Source organism: Mobula hypostoma, chromosome 5 (genome assembly GCF_963921235.1).
Source record: "Mobula hypostoma chromosome 5, sMobHyp1.1, whole genome shotgun sequence".
NCBI lineage: Eukaryota > Metazoa > Chordata > Chondrichthyes > Myliobatiformes > Myliobatidae > Mobula > Mobula hypostoma.
Genome location: NC_086101.1, coordinates 7,680,819 through 7,707,384, shown reverse-complemented (window position 1 = coordinate 7,707,384; position 26,566 = coordinate 7,680,819). Strand labels below are relative to the sequence as shown.

At 42.9% G+C, this 26,566-nt stretch overlaps 1 protein-coding gene across 1 annotated transcript; it reads left to right on the top strand.

Moving 5' to 3' along the window:
* Positions 1–6,308: 6,308 nt before the first annotated feature.
* Positions 6,309–24,738, top strand: LOC134346091 (V-type proton ATPase subunit G 2-like). The gene is made up of 3 exons (XM_063047395.1): positions 6,309–6,666; positions 13,907–14,007; positions 23,966–24,738. The coding sequence occupies exons 1-3, from the start codon at positions 6,585–6,587 to the stop codon at positions 24,137–24,139; spliced, it is 357 nt and encodes a 118-aa protein (XP_062903465.1). The 5' UTR covers positions 6,309–6,584; the 3' UTR covers positions 24,140–24,738.
* The last annotated feature ends 1,828 nt before the right edge of the window (positions 24,739–26,566 follow it).

Genomic DNA, 26,566 nt, shown 5'->3' with positions numbered 1-26,566 from the left:
TTTGCACATTCATGCCTTTCTAAAAGCCTCTTAAACACAATTATTGTATGTTTTCCCTGCCATCCCTGGCATGTTCAACATGCCCGATTTTATCATTATTAATATTATTATGACATTTACTGAGAAAAATTAAAACTTATTCTTGCATCCCGTCCATACAGATCATTTTATTATGACAGTGCATTGAGGTAGTACAGGGGAAAACAACAACAGAATGCAGAACAAAGTGACAGAGAAACTGCAGGCAATAAGGTGCAGGGCCATAATGAGGTATATCGTGAGGCCAAGGGTCCATTTAGGGGACCATTTAATATTCTGATAACAGCAGCGTGGAATCTGTCCTTGAACCTGGTGGTGCATCCTTTCAGGTATCTTCTATCTGATGGGAGAGATGTCAACACTCACAACACGCTGGAGGAACTCAGCAGGTCGGGCAGCATCCGTGGAAACGATCAGTCAACGTTTCGGGCCGGAACCTTTCGTCAGGACTGAAGGGGGAAGGTTCTCCTTCTCACCCTCCCCCCACCTTCTTTATAGGGCCTTTGCCCCTTCCCTCTTCAGTCCTGACGAAGGGTTCTGGCCCGAAACGTCGACTCATCATTTCCACGGATGCTGCCTGACCTGCCGAGTTCCTCCAGTGTGTTGTGAGTGTTGCTTTGATCCCAGCATCTGCAGATTATTTTGTGTTTGGTAGCAGGGTCTTATCTGCTTTACTGAGGAAGTCGGAAATGTAAACCAAGTCCACAAGGGGAGACTGGTTCCTGTGATGCGCTGAGTTGTGCCCAGGGCTCTCCAGTTTCTTCATCTGAAGAGTTGAGCAGCTTTGACTATCTGTTTTAGGGCCTTCCTGTCTGCCGCCATGCAGGTTCTGTACCAAGCAGAGATGGAGCTCGTCAGGATGCTCTCCACTGTGCATCTGTAGAATGACCTGAGTATGGTTGTGCAAAGTTCAGCTCCCTTCAACGTCCAGAAAGCAGAGGTGTTGGTGAACTTTCTTGACTGTGGAGGATGAGATCTGGGACCACGAGGGTTCTGTGATGTGCACTCCCGGGGGATTGAAACCCCTCGCTCCTTCCACTGCTGTGCCACTGGTAATAAAGGAGGAGTGTTGTGAGTCATCCTGAAGTTGATAACAATCTTGTTGACAACATTCAGAAAGAGGTTATTTTCCTGGCACCAGGCCTCGAGCTCCTTCATCTCCATTCTGACGGCCTCTCATCGTTGATGCCCTTTGTCAATGTTTACGAAAGTCAACAGCTGCAGATGCTAGAAACCTGAGATGAAAACAGGAACAGGGATTTCCCTACGGCTAACTCGGTCTCAGTTTCGAGGACTCTATTTTTCACACTCTTTAGTATTATTTTATTTGCACAATTTGTCGTCTTTTGCACATTGGTTGTTGGTCGGTATGTATTGCTCTCTAGTCATATATGGTTAAGACAAATGTAGGTCCCCTACAGACAGAAACAGGTGAATTGATTATGGGGAGCAAGGACATGGCAGATCAACTGAATAACTACTTTGGTTCTGTCTTCACTAAGGAGGACATAAATAATCTTCCGGAAATAGTAGGGGACAGAGGGTCCAGTGAGATGGAGGAACTGAGGGAAATGCATGTTAGTAGGGAAGTGGTGTTAGGTAAATTGAAGAGATTAAAGGCAGATAAATCCCCTGGGCCAGATGGTCTGCATCCCAGAGTGCTTAAGGAAGTAGCCCAAGAAATAGTGGATGCATTAGTGATAATTTTTCAAAACTCTTTAGATTCTGGATTAGTTCCTGAGGATTGGAGGGTGGCTAATGTAACCCCACTTTTTAAAAAAGGAGGGAGAGACAAACCGGGGAATTATAGACCGGTTAGCCTAACATCGGTGGTGGGGATATTGCTAGAGTCAGTTATCAAAGATGTGATAACAGCACATTTAGAAAGTGGTGAAATCATCAGACAAAGTCAGGATGGATTAGTGAAAGGAAAATCATGTCTGACGAATCTCATATAATTTTTTGAGGATGTAACTAGTAGAGTGGACAGGGGAGAACCAGTGGATGTGGTATATTTGGATTTTCAAAAGGCTTTTGACAAGGTCCCACACAGGAGATTAGTATGCAAACTTAAAGCACACGGTATTGGGGGTAAGGTATTGATGTGGATAGAGAATTGGTTGGCAGACAGGAAGCAAAGAGTGGGAATAAACGGGACCTTTTCAGAATGGCAGGCAGTTACTAGTGGGGTACTGCAAGGCCCAGTGCTGGGACCCCAGTTGTTTACAATATATATTAATGACTTAGATGAGGGAATTAAATGCAGCATCTCCAAGTTTGCGGATGACACGAAGCTGGGTGGCAGTGTTAGCTGTGAGGAGCATGCTAAGAGGATGCAGGGTGACTTGGATAGGTTAGGTGAGTGAGCAAATTCATGGCAGATGCAATTTAATGTGGTCAAATGTGAGGTTATCCACTTTGGTGGCAAAAACAGGAAAACAGATTATTATCTGAATGGTGGCTGATTAGGAAAAGGAGAGGTGCAATGAGACCTGGGTGTCATTATATACCAGTTATTGAAAGTGGGCATGCAGGTACAGCAAGCGGTGAAAAAGGCGAATGGTATGCTGGCATTCACAGCAAGAGGATTCAAGTACAGGAGCAGGGAGGTACTACTGCAGTTGTATAAGGGCTTGGTGAGACCACACCTGGAGTATTGTTTGCAGTTTTGGTCCCCTAATCTGAGGAAAGACATCCCTGCCATAGAGGGAGTACAAAGAAGGTTCACCAGATTGATTCCTGCAATGGCAGGACTTTCATATGATGAAAGATTGGATCGACTAGGCTTACACTTGCTGGAATTTAGAAGATTGAGGGGGGATCTGATTGAATCGTATAAAATCCTAAAGGGATTGGACAGGCTATATGCAGGAAGATTGTTCCCGATGTTGGGGAATTCCAGAACGAGGGGTCACAGTTTGAGGATAAAGGGGAAGCCTTTTAGGACCGAGATGAGGAAAAACTTCGTCACACAGAGAGTGGTGAATCTGTGGAATTCTCTGCCACAGGAAACAGTTGAGGCCAGTTCATTGGCTATATTTAAGAGGGAGTTAGATATGGCCCTTGTGGCTAAAGGGATCGGGGGTATGGAGGGAAGGCTGGTACAGGGTTCTGAGTTGGATGATCAGCCATGATCATACTGAATGGCGGCGCAGGCTCGAAGGGCCGAATGGCGTACTCCTGCACCTATTTTCTATGTTTCTATATTCATTCATAGAGATACAGAGTGCTGCATATAATACAACTACAGCATTGTAAATTTTAAATAGTCCCATTCAGGCCTAAAGATTTAATTTCTCACTCTTGTGGGGTAACATCTTTCCTGGCAAGCGGGGGTCAATCCGCTTGGGAGGTGAGACTTGTGGCTGTGGAACAACCACAGATTCAGGAGCCTCCTCTGCGGTGGCTGCTGGTGTCCACTCGGGGATTCCAGGAAGTGGTACCAACAGCTCCGGACACCTTCCTTCCGGATGTGTTGGCATCCCAAACAGTGCATGGCAAGCTGCTTGATCTGCTGATCAATCCCAGGCCGCCAGACAAACTGCAAGACAGTGCTTTCATTTTGACCGCAACTAGCTCTCAGCTTGGATGATACAAAAAACTCTCAATCCCCACTTAAGACAATTCCCGTCAAGGGCAAGTTCATCCCAGCGCTGGTTTAAAAAAAAGGGGGGAGGAAATGCACATTCTGTTGCATGCAAATATGTAATGGATCTCCAGCGAAGCTGTGTCGTAACTGTATGCTTTTCCACCTATTGCAATAGTAAAACTGGCATTCATTTCTCATTGGCTATACCACTTGCTTTAACGTACTGCTCTATTTGCTCAGTTTACATGACCCAGGCAATTGAACACATCTATTTTTCAGATGTAGCCAGCTATTTCTGCTTTTTATTTATTTATTATTTGTATTACCTGCTGCTCACTGTTTATGAACCCATGAATTTCATCTGTTTTCTGCCTTTTTTAAAAACTCAAACGACATTCTCTCCCCTTTCTGAAGAAAAAAAACATGCTGTGCTTTTTTTAAACTCAAAAGTCTAGCTGCACTTCAACAGGTAGGTAGTTTTGTCAGGTTTGTTTTAAAACTTCCTTGTCATCGCTCTTATGTTTCATAACTTCAAAACATAAAACTAATTGAAAGAAAAATACTAGCGCCCGAGAGATGCGCAGTGAGTTACGCACTTATAACATAGTGGCATACAGACACAAGTACTTTTACATATAACCAGTAAAGGATTATGCAAACAAAGAACAGTATTAATCAAATATTACTGAAATATTAAGTACACAACAGATAAGTAATAGTCAATAAGAGCCTATTTCCGTACAGTACGTCCTTGTGACTCAGGAAAGCAAGCCATTCAGGTTCATTTGTTTATCACCTGTACATTGAAACATACAGGGAAATGTGTTAACAACCAAAACAACTTAATGATGTGCTGGGGGCAGCCAAGCATGTCCACAATGTTCAGCCGAACAGCACAGATCACAACAAGCAACAAAACAACAGCAGCAAATCAAGCCTCATTCCTCCCTGCCACCCATACACGTACATCGCCCTCTCACCCCAGGACAGACCGTCTGTCGTCTCTAGCAGACTTGTAGATTTGCAAACATTGGGTCTTGTCTTCATCAAGACAGACCTCCAGCTTGTTCTACCACTCATTTTGATCATAAGTGATTTGTAGTCTGGCTCATCCACTGATTCTACAAACTTTGATTTCTATTAGAGACGCTAGTGTGATTTCTATATATGCGTGGTGGAGAGTATATTGACTGGTATGGAAACACCAATGCTCTTGAATGGAAAAGTAGTGGATACATCACAGGTTACCCACCATTGAGAATATCTACATGGAATGCTGTTGCAGGAGAGCAACATCCATCATTAAAGACCCCCACCATCCAGGCCATGCTCTCTTCTTCCTGCTGCCATCAGGAGGGTGGTACAGGAGCATCAGGACGCACATCACCAGGTTCAGGCACAGTTATTACACCTCAGCCATCGGGCTCCTGAACCAGAGGATATAGCTTCACGCAACTTCACTCACTCCCATCACTGAATCGTTTCCACAACCGATGGATTCACTTTCAAGGAGTCTTCATCACATGTTCTTGATCTTTATTGCTTATTATTTATTATTCTTATTATTTTGTGTTTTTGTTTTTATTTTTATTTTCTTCAGAATCAGATTTATTATCACTGGCATGTGACTTGAAATTTGTTAACTTAGCAGCAGCAGTTCAATGCAATACATAACAGAGAGAGATAATAATAAATAAAAATAAAATATAATAACTAAACAAGTAAATAAATTATATATATTGAATATATTATTTAAAATGTGCAAAACAGAAATACTGTATATTTTAAAAAGTCCAAAGCTTCAATGTCCATTCAGGAATCGGACGGCAGAGGGGAAGAAGCTGTTCCTGAATCGCTGAGTCTGTGCCTTCAGGCTTCTGTACCTGCTGCCTGATGGTAACAGTGAGAAAAGGGCATGCCCTGGGTGCTGGAGGTCTTTAATAACGGACGCTGCCTTTCTGAGATACCGCTCCCTAAAGATGTCCTGGGTACTTTGTGGGCTAGGGCCCAAAATGAAGCTGACTAGATTTACAACCCTCTGCAGCTTCTTTCGGTCCTGTGCAGTAGCCTCTCCATACCAGACAGTGATGCAGCCTGTCAGAATGCTCTCCATGGTACAACTATGGAAGTTTTTGAGTGTATTTGTTGATTGCCAAATCTCTTCAAGCTCCTAATAAAGTATAGCAGCTGTCTTGCCTTCTCTATAACTACATCGATATGTTGGGAGCAGGTTAGATCCTCAGAGATCGTAACACCCAGGAACCTGAAGCCGCTCACTCTCTCCACTTCTGATCCCTCTGAGGATTGGTATGTGCTCCTTCGTTTTACCCTTCCTGAAGTCCACAATCAGCTCTTTCATCTTACTGGTGTTGAGCCTTTTCTGTATTTGCAGTTGTTCTCTTTTGCGCATTGGTTACTGGTACGTCTTATTGTGTGTAGTCTTTTCATTAATTCTATAGCGTTTCTTTGTATTTACTAAGAATGCTCATAAGAAAATGAATCTCAGGGTTGTATATGATGATGTATATATCAACTTTGAACTTTGAAACCTTATCGTGGGCTTTTAGCCTGATAAAATTTTGTGGAAATGCTTTAGACTCCTAACACAAACGGTATTAATATGCATTTCCTGACGTCACTCCTGAACACCCTGCTCTCGCTCCTGCTTTGGTCTTCCCCAGTTTGTTCCCATCTATCACCAGATCCCATTGCTCTGCAAACCCGACGTTTACTGTCGAAGGAATACAAATTTATATTGGCACATCCATTATACCTGTGACATAAGTGCTATTACTATTTGCAAAAAAAAACGTAAATTTCACGGCCTGACTGTAATGGGCAACAGCAGCTGGCTGACACAATCCGTTGCGCGCTAGGACCAGGAGGAATCCTGGTCTTTCTGCACCGGCTGGTACCTGATCCGGAGGGGAAGAAGGGATTCTGAGAGAAAAATAAAATGGCCAGTCAGTCGCAAGGAATACAGCAACTCCTTCATGCCGAAAAACGAGCCGCGGAGAAAGTTGCCGAGGCTAGGAAACGTAAGCTTTTTGTAATTATTCTGGCTGGCGCTGTGAAATAGACGGTCATTATGAAAATGGCATCTCTGCCTTTTGCTTTAGTTGGTATTCTTCAACCATATATTATCTCACCAGACAGCAAAAGCCTTGTTTCGTGCCCGTGGCACAGGGCAGATGAATTAACAAAAAAAAATCAAACGTAACAATGAATTTTCCACATGGAATAATCAGGGCGAATCGAGGTCTGCGCACCTAATGTAAGGTCGTGATGCAGAGGCTTTATGAGTCATTGGTTAGGCCGCATTTGGAGTATTGTGAGCATAGCTCAGAAAGGATGTGCTGACATTGGAGAGGGATAAGGGAGAATGATTCCTGGGAATAAAAGGATTAATGTATGAGAAGCGTTTGAGGGTCCCGGGCCACTGGAGCTTAGAAGAATGAGTGGGGGCGGGGGGGGGGGTTGTTGGTGGAAAATCTCGTGGAAACCTATAGATAAAGTGGCTGTGGAGAGGATGCCCCCTATGATGGGGGAAGTCTAGGACCAGAGGGCACAGCCTCAGAATAGAAGGAATTCCCTTTAGAACTGAGATGAAGAGGAATTTCGTTCGCCAGAGGGGGATGTATCTGTGGCATTCATTACCACAAACGGTTGTGTATGCAAGGCATTTGGGTCTGTTTAAAGCGGGGATTAATAGGTCGCCGATTATAAGGGCATCGATGGTTACAGGGAGAAAGCAGGAGAATGGGGTTGAGAGGGAAAATAAATTAGCCATGATGGAATGACAGAGCAGACTCGATGGGCCGAGTGGCCTAATTTAGCTCCCATGTCTTATGGAATAAAACCTAATATGATTCATTGATCGGGGTGCAAACCAGTTTGTTTTAACTATCAGTGTGCAAACCAGTGTGTATTAACTGTCTGGTGTGCAAACCAGTCTCTATTAATTGTCAGTGTGCAAACTGGTCTGTAGTAACTATCAATGTGCAAACCAGCCTGCATTAACGATCAGGTGTGCAAACCAGCCTGTATTAGCTATCAGGTGCACAAACCAGCCTGTATTAATTATCAATGTGCAAACTAGTGTGTATTAACTGTCAATATCACACCAGTCTATATGAACTATCAGTGTGTATTAACAGTCAGGTGTGCAAACCAGTCTACATTAACTGCCGGTATCAAACCAGTCTCGATCAACTATCAGGGTATAAACCAGTCTATATTAACTATCAGGTGTGAAAACCAGTCTGTATTATCTATCAGGGTGCAGGGTATGTGGCTGGCTTCCTGCTCTGGCAGAAGATTTCCTGCGTGAGTCTCACTGTGGTTTCCTTCCAACCAGAGGAACATCTGACATGATTTTTACAGCGCGTCAATTGCAGGAGAAAGCCCGGGAACAAAATCTCCCACTTTATGTGGCCTTCATAGACCTTACAAAAGCATTTGACTCGGTAAATCGTCCGGCCCTCTGGCAGGTACTGTCCAAAATCGGGTGCCTGGAGAAATACCTCAAGGTCCTGCAGCTCTTGCACAATGATACGAGTGCAACAGTCATCAGCAACCGGCGGCTCTAAAACAGCACCTTTTAAGGTTGAGGCCGGGGTCAAACAGGGTGCATCATTGCCCCAACTCTGTTTGCCATTCTCATCGCAGCCATTCTTCATCTCACAGGCCAAGACCTCCCACAAGGAGTCCAGATTCTCTATATACAGGCTCAAGGCAAAGAGCAAGGTGTCAACTACTTCCATCATGGAGTGCCGATATGCAGACGACAACGCCAGGTAGCTCACACTGAAGAGGATCTGCAGTGCATCATGGGTGCTTTTGCCAGAGCGTACAAGCCCCTGAGACTTGATCTAAACATCAAGAAAACCCAAGTCCTGCACCAACCTGCTCCAGATCAAGCTTTTAAATCTCCAGCCGTCCAAGCTGACAAAATCCCTCTGGAGAACTCTGATCATTCCCCATATCTTGGCAGCCTTTTTTCTTCAAAAGCCAATATTGACCTTGAAATAAATAGCAGAATAGGCTGTATGAGTGGAGCTTTTGCCAGGCTGAGAAAGAGGGTTTTTGAAGATCAGGATATCAACACCAACACTAAGCTCCTGGTCTATAAAACTATAGTCCTCCCTTCCTTGCTATGTGGAGAGGAATCATGGACAACATACAGCAGGCACATAACATCCCTAGAAATTTACCATCAAAGATGCCTCTGAAAGATTCTGAGAGTTAGCTGAAACAACGGGCATACTAACTCCAGCATCCTGGAGGAAGCTAAACATTAACTCCACAGCCACAATCATGATTCAACACCAATTGTAATGGGTCAGCCACATCATCTGTATACCTGACTCCCGCCTCCCGAAACAACTCCTGTTCGGCCAACTCAAGGATGCAAAGTGCACTCCTGGAGGGCAGAAAGAGCAGTTCAAGGACAATATCAAGGTTGACCTGAGGAAGTGCCAATCTTCCTGAATGGATGGGAGAAATTACCACAGGACTGGGAAAGCTGGAGAAGGACTGTCTTTGAGGGAACTGCACAGCTCGAAGAATACCTCCACCGTGCCGCTGGGACTAAACGCTTCAACGTAAGGTGAGACTGGGAAACTGGATCATCTAAAGACCCACAAGTCACCAGACCAACCACCTGGAGGAGATTCGTACTCGACTATGACTGATCGCTGATGACGATTAACTATCTGGTTGCAAACCAGTCCAAATTAACTATTAGTGTGCAAACATCTGTTGTGGACAGATATGGGCCCTAAGAACTAATGCCATCGGTTCCCTTGTTGATACATTTCAGTGTCACCTTCCAAGCAAAAAAAAGGGTTAAGAGATTTGCTCTTCTGGAGATGTCGGACACCAGATAAGACAGTGGGTGGTGAATGCGAAAGAGTCTGCTGTGTTTCTAATATTACATTTGCTAGTTCTTTTTTTATTACTGATTTTTATCGCAACACCAACAAATTACATTCAATACAACCAGTTGCCAATTACGTTTTGACTGTTTAACCCAGCCACTCCCCAACCTTCATCACCATCCCCCCCCTCCACCCCTCTCTCCCCCCATCCCTCTCCCCTCCATCAACCAACTGAATAGTAGTGCATACACAGACAAAGCATTCCCATTTTAACAAAAGATCTTTTAGGTTAGATATCAAATTTGTCCACATTAAGATTGTGTTTGGTTGTGCATCATTTGCTCTTGCTGATGAAAGTTCCAGGTAAGAAAGGGTCCAAAAAGCTCTGAAGCCAGTGAGTATTTGAAATATCATGGGGAGGTTTCCAACGCTGGACTACAATCTTCATAGCTGCAGCCAGGCCTGCCAGCCAGACTTGGCGTGTTTTTTCCATAAGGGAAAGGTGGGAGTCATCTTTTAGAAGATGTACAGCAGGGTCCATTGGTAATTGTACCCCCGTTAGTTCCGTAAGAGTACTGATAATCTTCCCCCACAAACCAAAAACCCCTGGACATTCCCATACAACATGTATAAAAGTGCCAATGGCTCCATGGGGGCAAAATGAACAATAAGGGTCAGGAACCAGTCCCATTTGATGTCTAATTCTCTGTGTTAAATATGCTCTATGACAAAATTTCAAGTGTATATCCCGATGATTAGGGTTTTTCGAAGCACCAGCAGCATTATCCCAAATCGCATCCCAGTCTAAATCTTGTCCCAATTCAGATTTGTCAATCCCGATGTGGGCAGATAATTCTGGGAGTTTAATTTATCATAGATATTTGACACTATCTGTCCTGGAGCACTCTGTATCCAACTTAAAATAGGATGGTCCTTTAAATCTGACCCCCAGGGAACGCCGTAGGCTTTACAAGCTGATCTTACTCGAAAGTAGAAGATAGTGTTTATCAATATTATATCGAGATATCAGTTCTTGAAAGCTAAGGATAGTACTTGCCCCATTAATATCTTGAAGTGTAGTAATACCTTTATCCTCCCAAGTTCTGTTAATGAATGGTTTCCCCCAGATAGAAGATGATTATTGTTCCATAATGGAGATGATTTGCATCATACACTTTTAAATTTTAGGAATTTTTCTGCTGCTCTAAACACTTGTAGCATATGGGTTAAAATTGGACCGTAATACAAATCACATTTTTTGGTAGACATACATATAAGGAGAAAGTCCTTCAACGTTATTGGTGCTATTAGCTCTTGTTCTATATTTTTCCAGGACGAAACTTTATCCTCCTCCATCCAATAGCTAAGACTTTTTGATACAAATGCCCAGTGATACAATTTAAAATTTGGACATGCCAATCCCTCATCCGACTTTTTGAATTGTAGAGCTGACCATTTTATATTAGGTTGTTTACCATTCCAAACATAGCATCATAGTAAGGAGTCCAGTTTTTGCCAATATCTTGCTGGAGGTGCAAGTGGGATCATTGAGCTGATAAAATTAATGCGGGGTAAGATGTTCATTTTAATGACCAATATATGGGCTTGGGACTGATGTTGGCAGGGGTCTCCATCTATTAATATCTTCTATTTTTTTTCAAAATTAAAAGAGTAATTTGTTTTAGCCACAGATGATAGGGAAGTATTAACTTTAATACCCAAGTAGAGGACCTCAATTGTAACTTTAATCTGGGGAGGGAGAGACACCTTACTTTTATCTGTATTAATCAGCATCAGTGCTGGTTTTGACAAATTAACTTTGTGTCCTGAAAGAAATCCAAATTGCTCTAGTGTTTTTAAAACATAGGGGAGAGTTTGTTGAACATTTGCCATATAAACTAGCGTGTCATCCATGTAAAGTGATATTGAATGTGATGTTGTACCTATTATAATAGGGGAGATCTGAGGAGAGTTTCTAATTAAATATGCAAGCGGTTCAATAGATATAGTAAAAATTAAAGGAGCCAAAGGGTCCCCTTGTCGTGTGCCCCATCCTATGTCAAATAACTCTGAGAAACCTTCTCCCACGCATACCCGGGCTGAAGGATTAGCATACAATGTTTGAATCATATTGATAAATTTATCGCCGAACTTAAATTCTTTTAGATCTCTCCAATGATATAGACAGTCAAGACGATCGAATGCTTTTTCAGCACCTAGAAATAGCAGGCCACAGGCAGGCGGGATTTTATATGTTGCACTCAGTATGTATAAAAGCCGGAGAATATTATCAGATGCGAGACGCCCCCTGATAAAGCCCGTTTGATCTGGGCTAATTATTTTCCCAACTACTGTCTCAAGTCTTCTGGCTAAAACTTCGGAAAATATCTTGAGGTCAGCATTTATCAAGGAGATTGGATGGTAATTGGCACACTCCAAGGGGTCCTTACCGGGCTTAACATTTGCTAGTTTTAATATTTTTAATTTGCTACCTAAATCCCTTATTTCTGATTTTGAATACATATACACTCAGTGACCACTCTTCCTGGTGCAGCAACTCTGTATAAAAGCGTGCAGACATGGTCAAGAGGTTAAGTTGCTGTTCAGACCAAACATCGGAACAGTTGAAGAAGTTTGGAATGAGTTCCCAAATCCTAATGACTTTCTACAGGGGCACAATTGAGAGCATCCTGACTGGCTGCATCACTGCCTGGTATGGGAACTGTACTTCCCTCAATCGCAGTACTCTGCAGAGAGTGGTGTAGACAGCCCAGTACATCTGTAGATGTGAACTTCCCACTATTCAGGACATTTACAGAGACAGGTGCGTAAAAAGGGCCCAGAGGATCATTGGGGACCCGAGTCACCCCAACCACAAACTCTTCCAGCTGCCATCCAGGAAGCAGTACCACAGCATAAAAGCGAGGACCAATAGGCTCCGGGACAGCTTCTTCCACCAGACCATCAGACTGATTAATTCACACTGATACAATTGTATTTCTATGTTACATTGACTGTCCTGTTGTACATACTGTTTATTACAAATTACTATAAATTGCACATTGCACATTCAGATGGAGACGTAACGTAAATATTTTTACTCCTCATGTATATGAAGGAAGTAAGAAATAAAGTCAATTCAGTTTGGTAACTGAAGTAACCATGTGCTACAATGTGTGAACGCTCAACACATTGAACCTTGAAGTGAATAGGCTGCAGTAGCAGAAGGCCACAAACATACACTTAGTAGCCACTTCATTATCTAAAGCAGATACCAAACCAAGTGGCTACTAAGTAAATAAAACCCTGGTTGGACCAGACTTGGAATATTGTGTTCAGTTCTGGTTGCCTCATTACAGGAATGATTTAGAAGCTTCAGAGAGGGTTCAGAGAAGATTTACCAGGATGCCGCCTGGATTACGGAGCAGGTTTTATGAGGATAGGTTGAGCAAGTTCAGGCTTTTTTCTTTGGAGTGAAGAGGATATGAGATGACTTGATAGAGGCGTACAAGTTGACAAGAGACGCAGGTAGAGTGGTCAGCAGTGCCTTTTTGCCGTGACAGCAGTGACTCGTACGAGAGGACATAATTTTACTGGGGATGCTTGAGGTAGGTTTTCGTATGCAAAAGAGTGGTGAGTGTGTGGAACATCCTGCCAGGGTGGTGGGGGAGAGGCAGATTCATTAAGAACATTTAAGAGAACATGGATGAAAGAAAAATGGAGGGCTATGTGGAAGAGGAGGGTGAGACTCACCTTGGAAATGGCTAAAGGTTTGGAACAACGTTGTGGGTCGGAGGGCCTGTGCCGTGCTGTTTAATGTTCTGTGTTCTAAATGTTCAAAACTTCAAAGTAAGTTTTTATAAAGTACATATATGACTCTGAGGTCCATTTTCTTGTCAGAAGACTCAATAAATCCATAAAGAAAAACTATAACAGAATCAGTGAAAGATCGGGCGTTCAACCAGAGTGCTGAAAACAACAAACTGTGCAAGTACAAAAGAAGAAATAATAATAATTAATAAATAAATATAAAGAACATAAGATAAAGAGTCCTTGAAAGTGAGTCCATTGGTTGCGGACAGTTCAATGACGGGGCAAGTGAAGTTACCCCCTTTGACCAGCACAGGTCTTTAGTACTTGGCCAGGTACCCCACCAGGGTCGGATGCTTTTCGTGGGTTCACGTATGCACTGGGCAACTTACAATGTAGGAGCAATGAATGGGCCTGGCAAGATGAAAGATGTATAAACGTAAAAACCCGCCCAGAACAAGAATGCCTCTCCCACACAGTCAATTCACCGTGTGATCAATTGGCCCCATCCTCCCAATCCGTTCGATAGGGCTCACTTAATTCCTATTGATGAGCTCAAGCAAATGACCAGCCTTGATTCTAATTTCAGGAAAGGCCCGGAGGCTGAGGCAGGCGAAAGAAGAGGCACAGGGTGAGATCGAACAGTACCGTTTGGAGAGGGAGAAGGACTTTCGGCATAAGCAGGAAGCGGTAAGGAGCCGTTGGCAAAGCCTGCCATAGGGCTGTGCCTTTGTCGCAAGCTGACATGGCTTCATCTGTGCGCCTTGTAATTGTTGGGGTTTCTAAAGAAACTTTCAAAACACAATTTTCCAAAGTCAAGTGTATTGTCATTTGCAGAAGGAACACTGGAAAACATACTCCAGTATCACAGTCACCTCGGATGACAGACACAACATTCACAAGAAAAAAAATTCATTCAACTCTGTTTCTACTTATCCGATTCCAGCTTCTTGCTTCATCCCCTCTCTGCCACCCACCACCTTCCCCCTCACCTGGTCTCACCTGTCACCTGCAGCTTGTATACTACCCCTCCCCATGTATCTTTTTTTTGTAATTTATTTCTTATTGAAGTTCATCATCAAACAAACACTTCCATAAGATGTATTTCAGATATTGTACATATATATCTGGCTTCTTCCCTCTTCCTTTCCAGTCCTGATGAAGTATCTCAATGGTCTACTCCCCTTCATAGACTCTGCCTGACCTGCTGATTATGAGGGTTCCAAGGTACATTTAATGTCAGAGAAATGTATACAATATACATCTTGAAATGCATTTTCTTTGCAACCATCCACAAAAACAGAGGAGTGCCCCAAAGAATGAAAAGTCAAATGTTAGAACCCGAAAGCCCGCCCCCCAGCGCGGAAGCGGCAGTGAGCAACAATCCCCCCTCCCCCCACCAGCAAAAAATAAGCCAGCATCAGCTCCACCACTAAGCACTCAAGCGTGAGCAAAGCAATAGCAAAGACACAAGCTTGCAGTTACCCCAAAGACTTTGCGTTTCACCCGGTATTCGACATACCGCAGGTTCTCTCTCTCCCTAATAATGGAGAAAGAGGTGTCACCATTTTCCCAGCGGGCAGGGAGACATAACAAAGAACTCACTGGTTTACGATGTTAAAAGTCCGTTATGTTGCTTCTTTTCAAGCTCTGTGCCTGAAGATCACAAAGATCCCGGGTCTCCAGGCACACAGCAGATATCCCGATTCCCCTGACGACACACGGGTCTCCTGTTGTGATACCAGCCCTCGATCTGCCCTTCTCCAGAGCCCTGACATCCTCGGCTTCAGAATTCAAGCTGGACTCTTAGGCCAAGCCCTTGGCATGCAGATCAACAGCCAGTTATGGAAACCCGTGAGCGGGTCCCATTCCCGCAAAGAACCATAGTCAGTGTGTAACTCCAGGTCAGGGTCTTCAAAAGGACCCTGAAAGGGAAAAACAAAGATATTAAAGGTAGAAATAGAGCAAGCAAAGGAGGCGCTATTAGACGGCATTAACCCCGCTAAGCTCCGCCTTCTTTTGATTTCCTCCAGTACTTTGTGTGTGTGTCACCTGGGGAAAGAGATCTGTGGTTATTAACCGGCCTGGTCATCGTAATTGCATGAAGGCGTATTCCAGAAACTTCTCGGGTTGAACTGTAGAGAAGTGCAACACAGAAACAGGCCCCTCGGCCCATCTACTCCATTGGAGTGCCGGTTTGATTGAAACCTGAAGGAAAATGCATTAGTATTTTCTTATATTTCAAAACAAAATTTAATTCATAATAAAAATATATCGATACAAAAGAAGAAACAGTTCAAAACTTTCGATTCGTGGTCAATGTTGTAGTGTTATCTTCATTTAAAAACCATAGCACCATTGTGACTCGTGTGGCCCTCCTGGGGTAGTACACTCTTTCAGGGCAGCACAGCAGTGTAGCGGGTAGCACGTTCCTTTACTGTAACGGGAGGTTGAGTTTCGACTCCCACCTCTGAGTGAAAGGAGTCTGTATGTTCTCTCTGTTCTGCTTGGCTCCCCGGTTCCTTCCCACACTCCAAAGATGTACAGGTTGGGGTTGTGGGCGTGCTATGTGGGCACCAGACGTGTGGCAACACTTGGCCCACACAACCTTCTCTGATTTGATTTGATGCAAACGGTGCGTTTCACTGTACGCGTTGTTGTAGGGTGGGCAATAAAGCTAATAATTACATCCTTTAATCTCCAGAGGGTGAGAGGCCCCTCCACCTGCAGTGGCAGAAGGAGCCCTGACTGGGATCCTTCCCTGCTGAGTCTTTGTACTGGCCGCACCGAGATCCAGTCTGTCGTTCAGCACACCCTCCTGCGGACATCTGGCAGTGCTGGCAGACCAGCAAGTTTCGGGCAGCCCGAAGGTACCTGTCACTGAGTTGATGATCTGCCGGCAGCACTGGACGTCCGTCCCTGTGTGTCAGTGCATAGATCGGAGAGTCCTCTGTGGGGCAGCAGGCAGGGATGAACTGTGACACGGGGACTTGCATCCACTTCCAGATCCGCTTCACACATGCACAGCCTGCAAAGAGGTGGGTGACCATCCCTGCCCCACCACTCCACCCTGACGGCAGCGTACGTTGGAGATGACATGTTAGAACATGGAACAGAACAGCACAAGGACAGGTCATTCAGCCCATAACGTTGTGCTGGACCAAATAAATTAGTAATCAAATGGCCAACTAAACTAATCCCTTCTGCCTACACAATGTCAATATCCGTCCATCTTTCTGACATTCCTGTGCTGACCTAAGTGTCTTTTAGAAGTTTCTGGTGTACCTGCCTCTACCCCATCCCAGGCAGTGCATTCCACCACTCTCCGTGTAAAACAAACGCCCCTCACATGGCTTTCGAACTGAACTCCTTTCACCTTAATTGTCCTTACAGGAAGGAATTGATGTGGTAAGGAGCAGTTGGACGTTATCCAACAAGGCAACACACTTTTCAGGAATAAAGTTATGAAATGCTCAAGAGGTTCCATTGGTAGAATTTATAATTTATTTTTACTACAAAAAGATAACTTCTCACTAAAGATTAAACAAGATTGGGAGAGAGAACTTAATATGACCTTTGTTAATGAAGATTGGTTGCCAGTTTTGAAAATGATTAATTCTTCTTCGATATGTGCCAATCGCTGTTTAATTCAATTTAAAATTGTTCACTGTTATTATTTAACAAAGGAGCGATTATCTAAAATATTTCCTAACATAGACAATTATTGTGATAGGTGTAAAACTGAAGTAGCCACTTTGTCACATGTGTTCTAGTCATGTTCTTCATTAAAATCTTTTTGGAAATCTTTAATTTCTAAAGCCCTGAAAATTAATTTACAACCTAATACATTGACTGCCTTATTTGGAATAGTTCCGCATAACATTTAGGGTATTTCATCTTCAGACCAACGTGTAACTGCATTTGTCACATTGTTGGCAAGAAGGGATATTTTATTGAAATGGAAAGATACCTCTATCCCTACGTTAATTCAATGGTTTTCTCAAGTAATGTCATATCTTAGCTTGGAAAAAATTAGAAGTAGAACTTTTGATCCTCGATTTGATTTTGAGAGAAGATGGGGCTCTTTTGCCAAATATTATCATTTAATTTGAATTAATTTATATGGTTTCCTTCCAATCTTATTTTATATAAATGTGAATTGGTGGTTGATGATTTTTCTTCTTTATTTATATAGATGATTGTAAGTCGTGTTGCTCCGGGAGTTGGTTCCTAATGGGTTTTTTCTTTCTCTCTTTTTTTCCTTTTCTTTCTCTTGTAGTTACTGGGTTTTTTTCTCTCTTTTAGTAGTTGGGGTTCTCTTTCTCCTTCTTTCCCTTATAAAAAATATTTTTTTCATTATCATATTATTCTTTTTGATGTTTTTTTTCAGGTTTATTAACTGTATATATATTAATTTGCTGTAATCTTGTACCATTTTAAAGCTGTAGAAGATTATGTATCAATAAAAAGATTTTAAAAATGAAAAAAAAACACTCAATACACAAAAGGTGGCAGGAATTTGGAACTATATGGCCGAATGAAGGACAGAATGTAAAAGCAGGGATATGATGCTGGTGCTTTATTAGGCACTTGGAGTATTGTGAACGGTTGTCGGCCACCTATCAAAGAAAAGATGAGCATACATGGGGGGGGGGGGGTTCGGATCCGGAGGAGAATGATCAGAATCAGGTTTAATATCACTGGCGTGAGTTGTGAGATTTGTTGCTTAGTGGTAGCTGTACACTGCAATACATGATACTAAAAGCTCTCAATTACAAAAAGAGATATTATATAAATTAAAATAAATAAGTAGAGCAAAAAGGAAGCAAGGCAAGTGAGGTAGTGGTTAACGCAGGAGAAACATTTGATGGCTCTGGGCCTGTACTTGATGAAGTTTAAAAGAATAATGGGGGATTCTCAAGGAAACCTATCAAATATTGAAAGGACTGGAATGAGTGGTTATGGAGAGGACACTTCTGGGGAGTCTAGGCCCAGAGGGCACAACCTCAGAATAAGACCATAAGACATAGGAGCAGAATTAGGCCATTCAGCCCATCGAGTCTGCTCCGCCATTCCATCATCGCTGATCCCCAATCCCACTCAATCCCAGACACCTGCCTGCTTGCCATATCCTTTGATGCCCTGACAGATCAGGAAACTATCAACTTCTGCCTTAAATATACTCACAGACCTGGCCTCCATCACAGTCTGTGGCAGAGCATTCCACAGATTCAATATTCTCTGGTTAAAAAAATTCCTTCTTACCTCTGTTCTAAAAGTTCGCCCCTCAATTTTGAGGCTGTACCTTCTAGTTCTGGATTTTGAATTGAATTGACTTTATTTCTTACATCCTTCACATACATGAGGAATAAAAATCTTTACATTATGTCTCCATCTAAATGTGCGATGTGCAATCATAGTAATTTATAATAAATAGAACAGTCAATGTAACACAGTGTACACTTAAGTCAGCGTGAGTTCATCAGTCTGATGGCCTGGTGGAAGAAGCTGTCCTGGAGCCTGTTGGTTCTGGCTTTTATGCTGCGGTACCGCTTCCCGGATGGTAGCAGCTGGAATAGATTGTGGTTGGGGTGGCTTGGGTCCCCAGTGATCCTACGGGCCCTTTTTACACACCTGTCCTTGTAAATGTCCTGAATCATGGGAAGTTCACAACTACAGATGCGCTGGGCTGTCTGCACCATAGGAAACATCCTCTCCACAACCACCCTATCTGGTCATTTTAACATTCAGTAGGTTTCAATTAGATCCCCACGGACTCTTCTAAATTCCAGTGAGTACAGGCCTAAAGCTGCCAAACGCTCCTCATATGTTAAACCCTTCATTCCTGGAATCATCTTTGTGAATCTCCTCTGGACTCTCTCCAAAGGCAGCACATCCTTTCTGAGATATGGGGCCCAAAACTGTTGACAATATTCCAAGTGTGGCCTGACTAGTGTCTTATAAAGGCTCAACATTATCTCCTTGCTTTTATATTCTATTGCTCTTGAAATAATTGCCAGCATTGCATTTGCCTTCTTTACCACAGACTCAATCTGTAAATTAACCTTCTGGGAGTCTTGTATGAGGACTCCCAAGTCCCTCTGCACATCTTCTCCCCATTCAGATAATAGTCTGCACTATTGTTCCTTTTACCAAAATGTATTATCGTACATTTCGTAACACTGTATTCCACTTGCTACTCTTTTGACCATTCTTCTAATTTGTCTAAGTTCTGCTGCAATTGCATTGCTTTCTCAGCACTACCTACCCCTTCACCTATATTTGTATCATCCACAAACTTTGCCACAAAGTCATCAATTCCATTATCTAAATCACTGACAATGTGAAAAGTAGTGGTCCCAATACTGACCCCTGATGAACACCATGAGTCACTGGCAGCCAATCAGAAAAGGTTTTATTCCTTCTCCCTGCCTTCTGCCTGACAGCCAATCTTCTATCAATGCCAGTATGTTTCCTGTAACGCCACAGGATTTTATCTTGTTAAGCAGCCACGTGTGTGGCACCTTATCAAATGCCTTCTGCAAATCCAAGTAAATGACATCCACTGTTTCTCCTTTGTCTACCCTGCTTGTTATTTACCTTGACAGAAACCATGCTGACTTTGACTTATTTTATCATTAGTCTCCTTAATCTCATCCTTAATAATAGACTCCAACGCTTTCCCAACCCATGAGGTTTAGCTAACTGACCTATAATTTCTGCAAACAACAGGAATTCTGCAGATGCTGGAAATTCAAGCAACACACCCTCGGCCTGAAACGTCGACTGTACCCTAGAAATGCTGCCTGGCCTGCTGCATTCACCAGCAACTTTGATGTGTGTGACCTATAATTTCCTTTTTTTTAACTTTGCTCCCTTCCACTCCTCTGGGACCATGCCAGAATCAAGTTATTCTTGAAAGATCATGAGCAATGCATCCATTATTTCTTCAGCAACCTCTCTCAAGACTCTGGGATATAGTCCATCTGGTCCAGGTGACTTATCCACCTTAAGACCTCTGAGGTTCCCTAGCACTTTTTCCATTGTAATAGTAATGGCTCCCTGACATTCGCAGACCTCTGGCACAACAGAGGAAAGTCCACTCATCTCTGAGGAATTTCTTTCAGCAGAGGGTGGTGAATCTGTAGAATTCAGTACCACAGATGGTTGTGGGTATATTGGTCACACAGGAGTATTTGTTTGGCACGGACTCATTGGGCCAGAGGGCCTGTTACTGCACTATATCTCTAAATAAACAAACAAACGAACAAACACATCGAAAGTTTGAAACTGGAAGAGGGGACCGAAGTGTATCTAAGTTTGCTAATGACAATAAATTGAGTGGAAAAGCAAATTGTGCAGAGGATACGGAGAGTCTGCAGAGAGATATAGATAGGTTATATGAGTGGGCAAGGGTCTGGCAGTTGGAGTACAATGTTGGTAAATGCGAGATCATCCACTTTGGAAGGGAAAATGGAAGATCAGATTATTATTTAACTGGTGAAAGATTGCAGCACACTGCTGTGCAGAAGGACTTGGGAGTGCTTGTGCATTAACCGCAAAAGGCTGGTTTCTGGGCGCAGCAAACTGTCAAGAAAGCAAATGGAGTGTTGGCCTTCATTGCTGGAGGGATTGAATCTAAGAGCAGGGAGATTATGCTGCAACTGTAAAGGGAACTGGTGAGGCCACACCTGGAGTACTGTGTGCAGTTCTGGTCTCCGTACATGAGGAAGGATATACTGGCTTTGGAGGTGGTGCAGAGGAGGTTCACCAAGGCAGGTAGGTGGAGATGATCCCATGGTCAGATCAGCCATGATCTTATTGAATGGCAGAGCAGGTTCGATATACCAGGCGGCCTTCTCCTGCTCCTGTTTCTTAGTTCTTATATTCTTATGAATCACACAGGTTTTACACATAGTTATGTCAAAGTCAGAGTAAACTTATTATCAAGGAACATATACAATACTATACATCACCTTAAGATTCATTTTCTTGCAGGCATTCACAGGAAAATAAATTTATATAAAAACTATAATGCGATAATGTGCACAAGAAGTAAAAATGTTCAAATAAAATAAATAATTCTGAGCACGTGAGCTGCAGAGGCCTTGTCAGTGAGTCTGCTGGTGATGGAATCAGTTTAGAGTTGTGGTGAGTGAAGTTATCCATCCTGGTTCAAGAGCCTGATGGTTATAAGATTATAACTGTTCCAGAACGTGGTGGTGTGACACCTGAGGCTTCTGCAGACTGATGATTGTAGAGAAAGAACAATCCAACCTAATCCAATCCTTGTTATTCTTCTGGACAAGAACAAATAATCCTGTTTGCTGTTTTCTGATCACAGTCCCGTGGTTTGTGAAGGTTAGTGAAGAAATATCTGATGTAAATACGATTGCTGCAAACACCAGACTTGTCTGCCTCTGAGGAAACATGTTCCCAATTTTTGGGGAGTCCAGAACCAGAGGCCACAGTTTAAGAATAAGGGACAGGCCATTTAGAACAGAGTTGAGGAAAAGGTTTTTCACCCAGAGAGTTGTGGATCTGTGGAATGCTCTGCCTCAGGAGGCAGTGGAGGCCAATTCTTTGGATGTTTTCAAGAAAGAGTTAGATAGAGCTCTTAAAGATAGCGGAGTCAAGGGATATGGGGATAAGGCAGGAACTGGATACTGATTGTGGATAATCAGCCATGATCACAATGAATGGTGGTGCTGGCTCAAAGGGCCGAATAGCCTACTCCTGCATCTATTGTCTATTGTCTATTGAGGAAAGAGCAGTCGTGATATGCCATTCAGTTATTTGAGGGTGAAAAGCACTTGACAGTTCTGGTCAAAGGTCATGCTGAGATTGCCTGCCAGACTTGGCCTCGGGGTACAAACATTGAATAACAGGTATTCAGACACGATATCGCAGGGCAACATCCCAAGGCAAATGCAGTGCAAATGAAAAATTCCAAAAAAGTTGTGTCGCGAGCCACTTGTGGAGTTGACACTGTAGTATAGTGGCTAGCACAACGTTTTAAAGCACCAGTGATCGGGGTTCAGTTTGTCCTGCTCTTCGTGACCATGTGGATTTCCTCCAGGTACTCTGGTTTCCTCCCACAATCCAAAAGCATACAGGTTAGGGTTAGTAAGATGTGGGCATACCATGTTGGCGCTGGAAGCCTGGCAACATGCCCCAAACATATACTCGGACTTTGTTGGTCGTTGAGATAACAGCGTATGGCAAACCAGGAAAGGACTGCATTTTCGCTGTAGCTTTCAATGTTTCAGAGTACAACTGTCAAATAAAGCTTGAACAGAAGAGATTCTGCAGATACTGGAAATCCGGAGTAACATTCACACATATCGTTGGAGGAACACAACAGGTCAGGCAGCATCTGTGGATGAGGACTCCTGATGTGGATCTCGTGTGTCTTGGCCCAAATTATCGGCTGTTTATTCCTCTCCATTGATACCGCCTGATCTGCTGGTTAGAATATAGAACAGCATAGCACAGCCGTTCAGCTCAGGATGTTATGCTGATTTTTTTAGTCAACTTGCAGATCAATGTAACCCTTCCCTCCCACATGGCCTTCCATTTTTCTATTATCCATGTGTTCGTCTAAGATTTTCCTAAATGTCTCTAATATATCTGCCTCTACCACCAACCCTGGCAGGGCATTCCACACACCCACCACACTATATAAAAAACAAAATACCTCCAATATCTCCCCTTTCCACCAATCACCTTAAAATCCTGGCCCACTCGCATTAGCCATTTCTGCCCTGGGATAACAAGTCCATGGCTATCCATTCATCTCGTACACCTCTCGTCCTTCTCACTCCAAAGAGAAAAGTCTTAGCTGACTCAAGTTCCCTAATTAGAATTAGAAATGTTCACTAGCATCCTGGTAGATCTCCTCTGCACCCTCTCTAAAGCCTCCACATCCTTCCTATAGCGAGGCGACCAGAACGGAACACAATCCTGCACTCCAAGGGTGGTCTAACCAGGGCTTTACAGAGCTGGGAGGTACAGTAGCGTAATGTTCTACAGCGGCAGTGACCCGACTTTCATTTCCCACGACTGCCTGTAACCAATTTGTATGTTCTCGCCATGACTGCATGGGCTTCCTCTGGGTACTGCAATTGCCTCCCACATTCTACAGGAGTACTGGTTAGGGTTATTAGGTTAATTGGACGCATGGGGTTATTTGTCAGCATGAGCACGTTGGGCTGGAAATACCTGTTAATGCATTGTATCTCCAAATAAATGTAAAATAATTTTAACATAACACTTCTTGATATGCCTTCTTAACTACCCTATCAACTTGCACAGCAAATGGGTAAGTGGGCCAAGGAACGGCAAATGGAGTTTAATTCGGATAGAGTGAGATGTTGTATTTTGGGAGGGCAAATCAGATTAGGACTTTCACAATCAATGGTAGTGTCGTAGTACAGGGAGTAAATGTACATGGTTCCTTGAAAGTAATGTCGCAAGTAGACAGGGTCGTGAAGAAGGCTTTTTGCAAGAGGGATCTATGGATTTTGAAAAGGTTTGAATGTTGAAACAAAAGTCAAGGAGAACATAGTTTTACGTGATGAGCGTTTACACTTTCTGATCCCCTCTGTTGTCCTGAATCTGATCTTTGCCTCTGCTCTTTCCGGACAAGGTCATGGGGTCGCAGGGTAACCTGGCAGCTGAGGTCGAGCAGCTGACGTGCCAGAAGATCCAGGCGATGCAGGCCAGTCACCACCGCAACAAGGAGAAGGTCCTGCGCCGACTGCTGACGCTGGTGTGTGACATCAAGCCCGAAATCCATCACAATTACCGCATCAACATGTAGGCGGGCTTCACGTGTGGCCCCTCATCACCAGGGCCAGAATGGAATCAGCCTCTCTGTGGACTATATTGTGATCAACTCAAATATTTATTCTTTGGCTTGTTCTTGTGCAGTGTACATTACAGTTTGTTGTATTTATTATGTGGTAAAAATTATGGAAAGTATGCTTTGTGCGGACAGCCAGTATTGAAGTAAATAGAATATTTCACCACTGTTCATTCCAGCATTTAGAATATAGAACAATACAGGCCCTTCAGCCTACAATATTGTGCTGACCTCATAACCTACTCTGAGGTCAATCGAACCCTTCTCACGTAGCCGTCCATTTTTCTATCATCCATGTGTCTATCTAAGAGGCTCTTAAAAATGTCTGTGATATATCTGTGATTACCACCACCCTCAGCAGTGCCTTCCATGCACCACCATTCTTAATATTTGTTCATCTATTTGTGGTAACATTACCTTTGTGTTGTGTGTGAGTTATACGTACTGTGCTGTGCAACTTGGTCCAGAGGAACATTGTTTCGTTTGGAAGTATATATGTATAAGGTTGTATGACAATAAATTTGAACTTGAAAACTTACATCTGACATCCTTTCTGAAATCCCTATTCACTTCTGACTCCCAACAACCAGCGGACTGCCTAACTGACAGATTCTTGCTAAATTACAGTCACTTTATTTGTATTTTGCACAGGAATATAGAATTTGTCAAGGTTAATTTGTATTTAAATTGTTTTTTAATTATGTTCTTCTCTGTTCACAAAACCTAAATATCTTCATTTGATGCTTGCCACTGTCCATACCCATTCTTACTAACATATGTTCATGTTTTTTTCCCTTTCCTCTCTGGGTTAGCATGGCCAGTCTTCCCCTATATTCCACAGTCCTTTCTCCCTACAACATGGTTTAGATTAACAGCTCAACATGTTAAATATCCAGATGTGGAATTATACTATCTGAACAATCCTGTTCAACAGGATTTCAAGGATCAACTTTATTCCCCATATACATTTACATGTAGTCAGAATTTGCTGTTGTGTGTTGGTCGTGGTGTGACATGCAAGAGGAAACAGCAACGTAGGGAATAATGAATTGTTGAAAGTTAGAGCTGAAAGGGCGGATATGGAATAAAATGTGCATAAGTACCTAAAAAAAAACGTACTTGCAATAAGCCAGTCCTCACTGGGGGATCAGAGGCGGAGAGGGTCAGCAGCTTTAAATCCCTCGGTGTTATCATTTCAGAAGGTCTGTCTTGGGTGCAAATAAGAAGAGAGCACAGCAGCACCTCTACTTCCTCAGAAGTTTCTGAAGATTCAGCATGACAGCTAAAGCTTCGTCAAACTTCTATAGAATTGTGGTGGAGGATATATTCACTATTTGCATCACGGCCTGGTATGGAAACACCAATGCCCTTGAATGGAAAGTCTTACCGTCCATCATCTGTAAAACTCTTTCCATCATTGAGCACATCCATGCAGAGTGCTGCCACAGAAAGGTAGCATCGCACGTCAAGAACCCCCACCATCCAGGCCATGTTTTCTTCTCGCTGCTGCCATCAGAAAGAAAGTACAGAGGCCTCAGGACTCACACCGCCAGGTTCAGGAACAGTTATTACCCCTCAACCATCAGGTTCTTGAACCAGAGGGGATAATTTCACTCGCCCCATGACTGAACTGTTAACACAACCTATGGACTCTTCAGCTCATGTTCTTGATATTTATTGCTTATTCGCTTATTATTATTTCTTTTTTTCTTTTGTGTTTGCACAGTTTGTTGTCTTTTGCATGTTGGTTGTTTTCTGTCCTGTTGGATGTGGTCTTTCATTGATTCTATCATGTTTCTTTAATTTACTATGAATGCTTGCAAGAAAACAAATCTGAGGGTTCTATACTTTGATAACAAATTTACATTGTACTGTGTACTTTTGTACATCAATTTTGTCTGCCGGCCTGAACTCAAGTCACAATGGTGCAAATAGCTTAGCTATGTTGCCTGGGTTGATGCAAGCCAATTAACACAACCCCATTGTCTTAACATTTGGCGGTTGCATATGCAACCTCATCATCTGTGAGCCAGTTTAATTTTGATTCATTGATTCCAATTTATAATAAGAACTGGAAGCTATTTGCAAGCTTTCTGAACTTAATTACATTTACATTACAACTGAGGAGTGGATCGTGTTTGAATTAGTATCCAATATTGTGTATCCCATAACTCCAGAGTATTCTCTAACACATCACAGAACGTTCTTATTTGGAATTGGTCTCTGATTAGCAAATTACTCGCAGAGCCTTCATTATGCCCACTTTTACCTTTCATTCAGAAAACGATGCCCTCCATGTTTTCCACCACCTGGCCAGAACTAACACATTTGTTTTGCCTTCTATTCCACAGTCCTCTGTTCCATAGATTTCTAATTGCTTCAGGC

Coding starts and splice junctions, on each gene's coding strand:
- LOC134346091 (XM_063047395.1), top strand. CDS start 6,585: ATGGCCAGTCAGTCGCAAGGAATACAGCAACTCCTTCATGCCGAAAAA. Junction 6,667..13,906: donor AGTTGCCGAGGCTAGGAAAC/GTAAGCTTTTTG, acceptor TTCTAATTTCAG/GAAAGGCCCGGAGGCTGAGG. Junction 14,008..23,965: donor TTCGGCATAAGCAGGAAGCG/GTAAGGAGCCGT, acceptor TTTCCGGACAAG/GTCATGGGGTCGCAGGGTAA.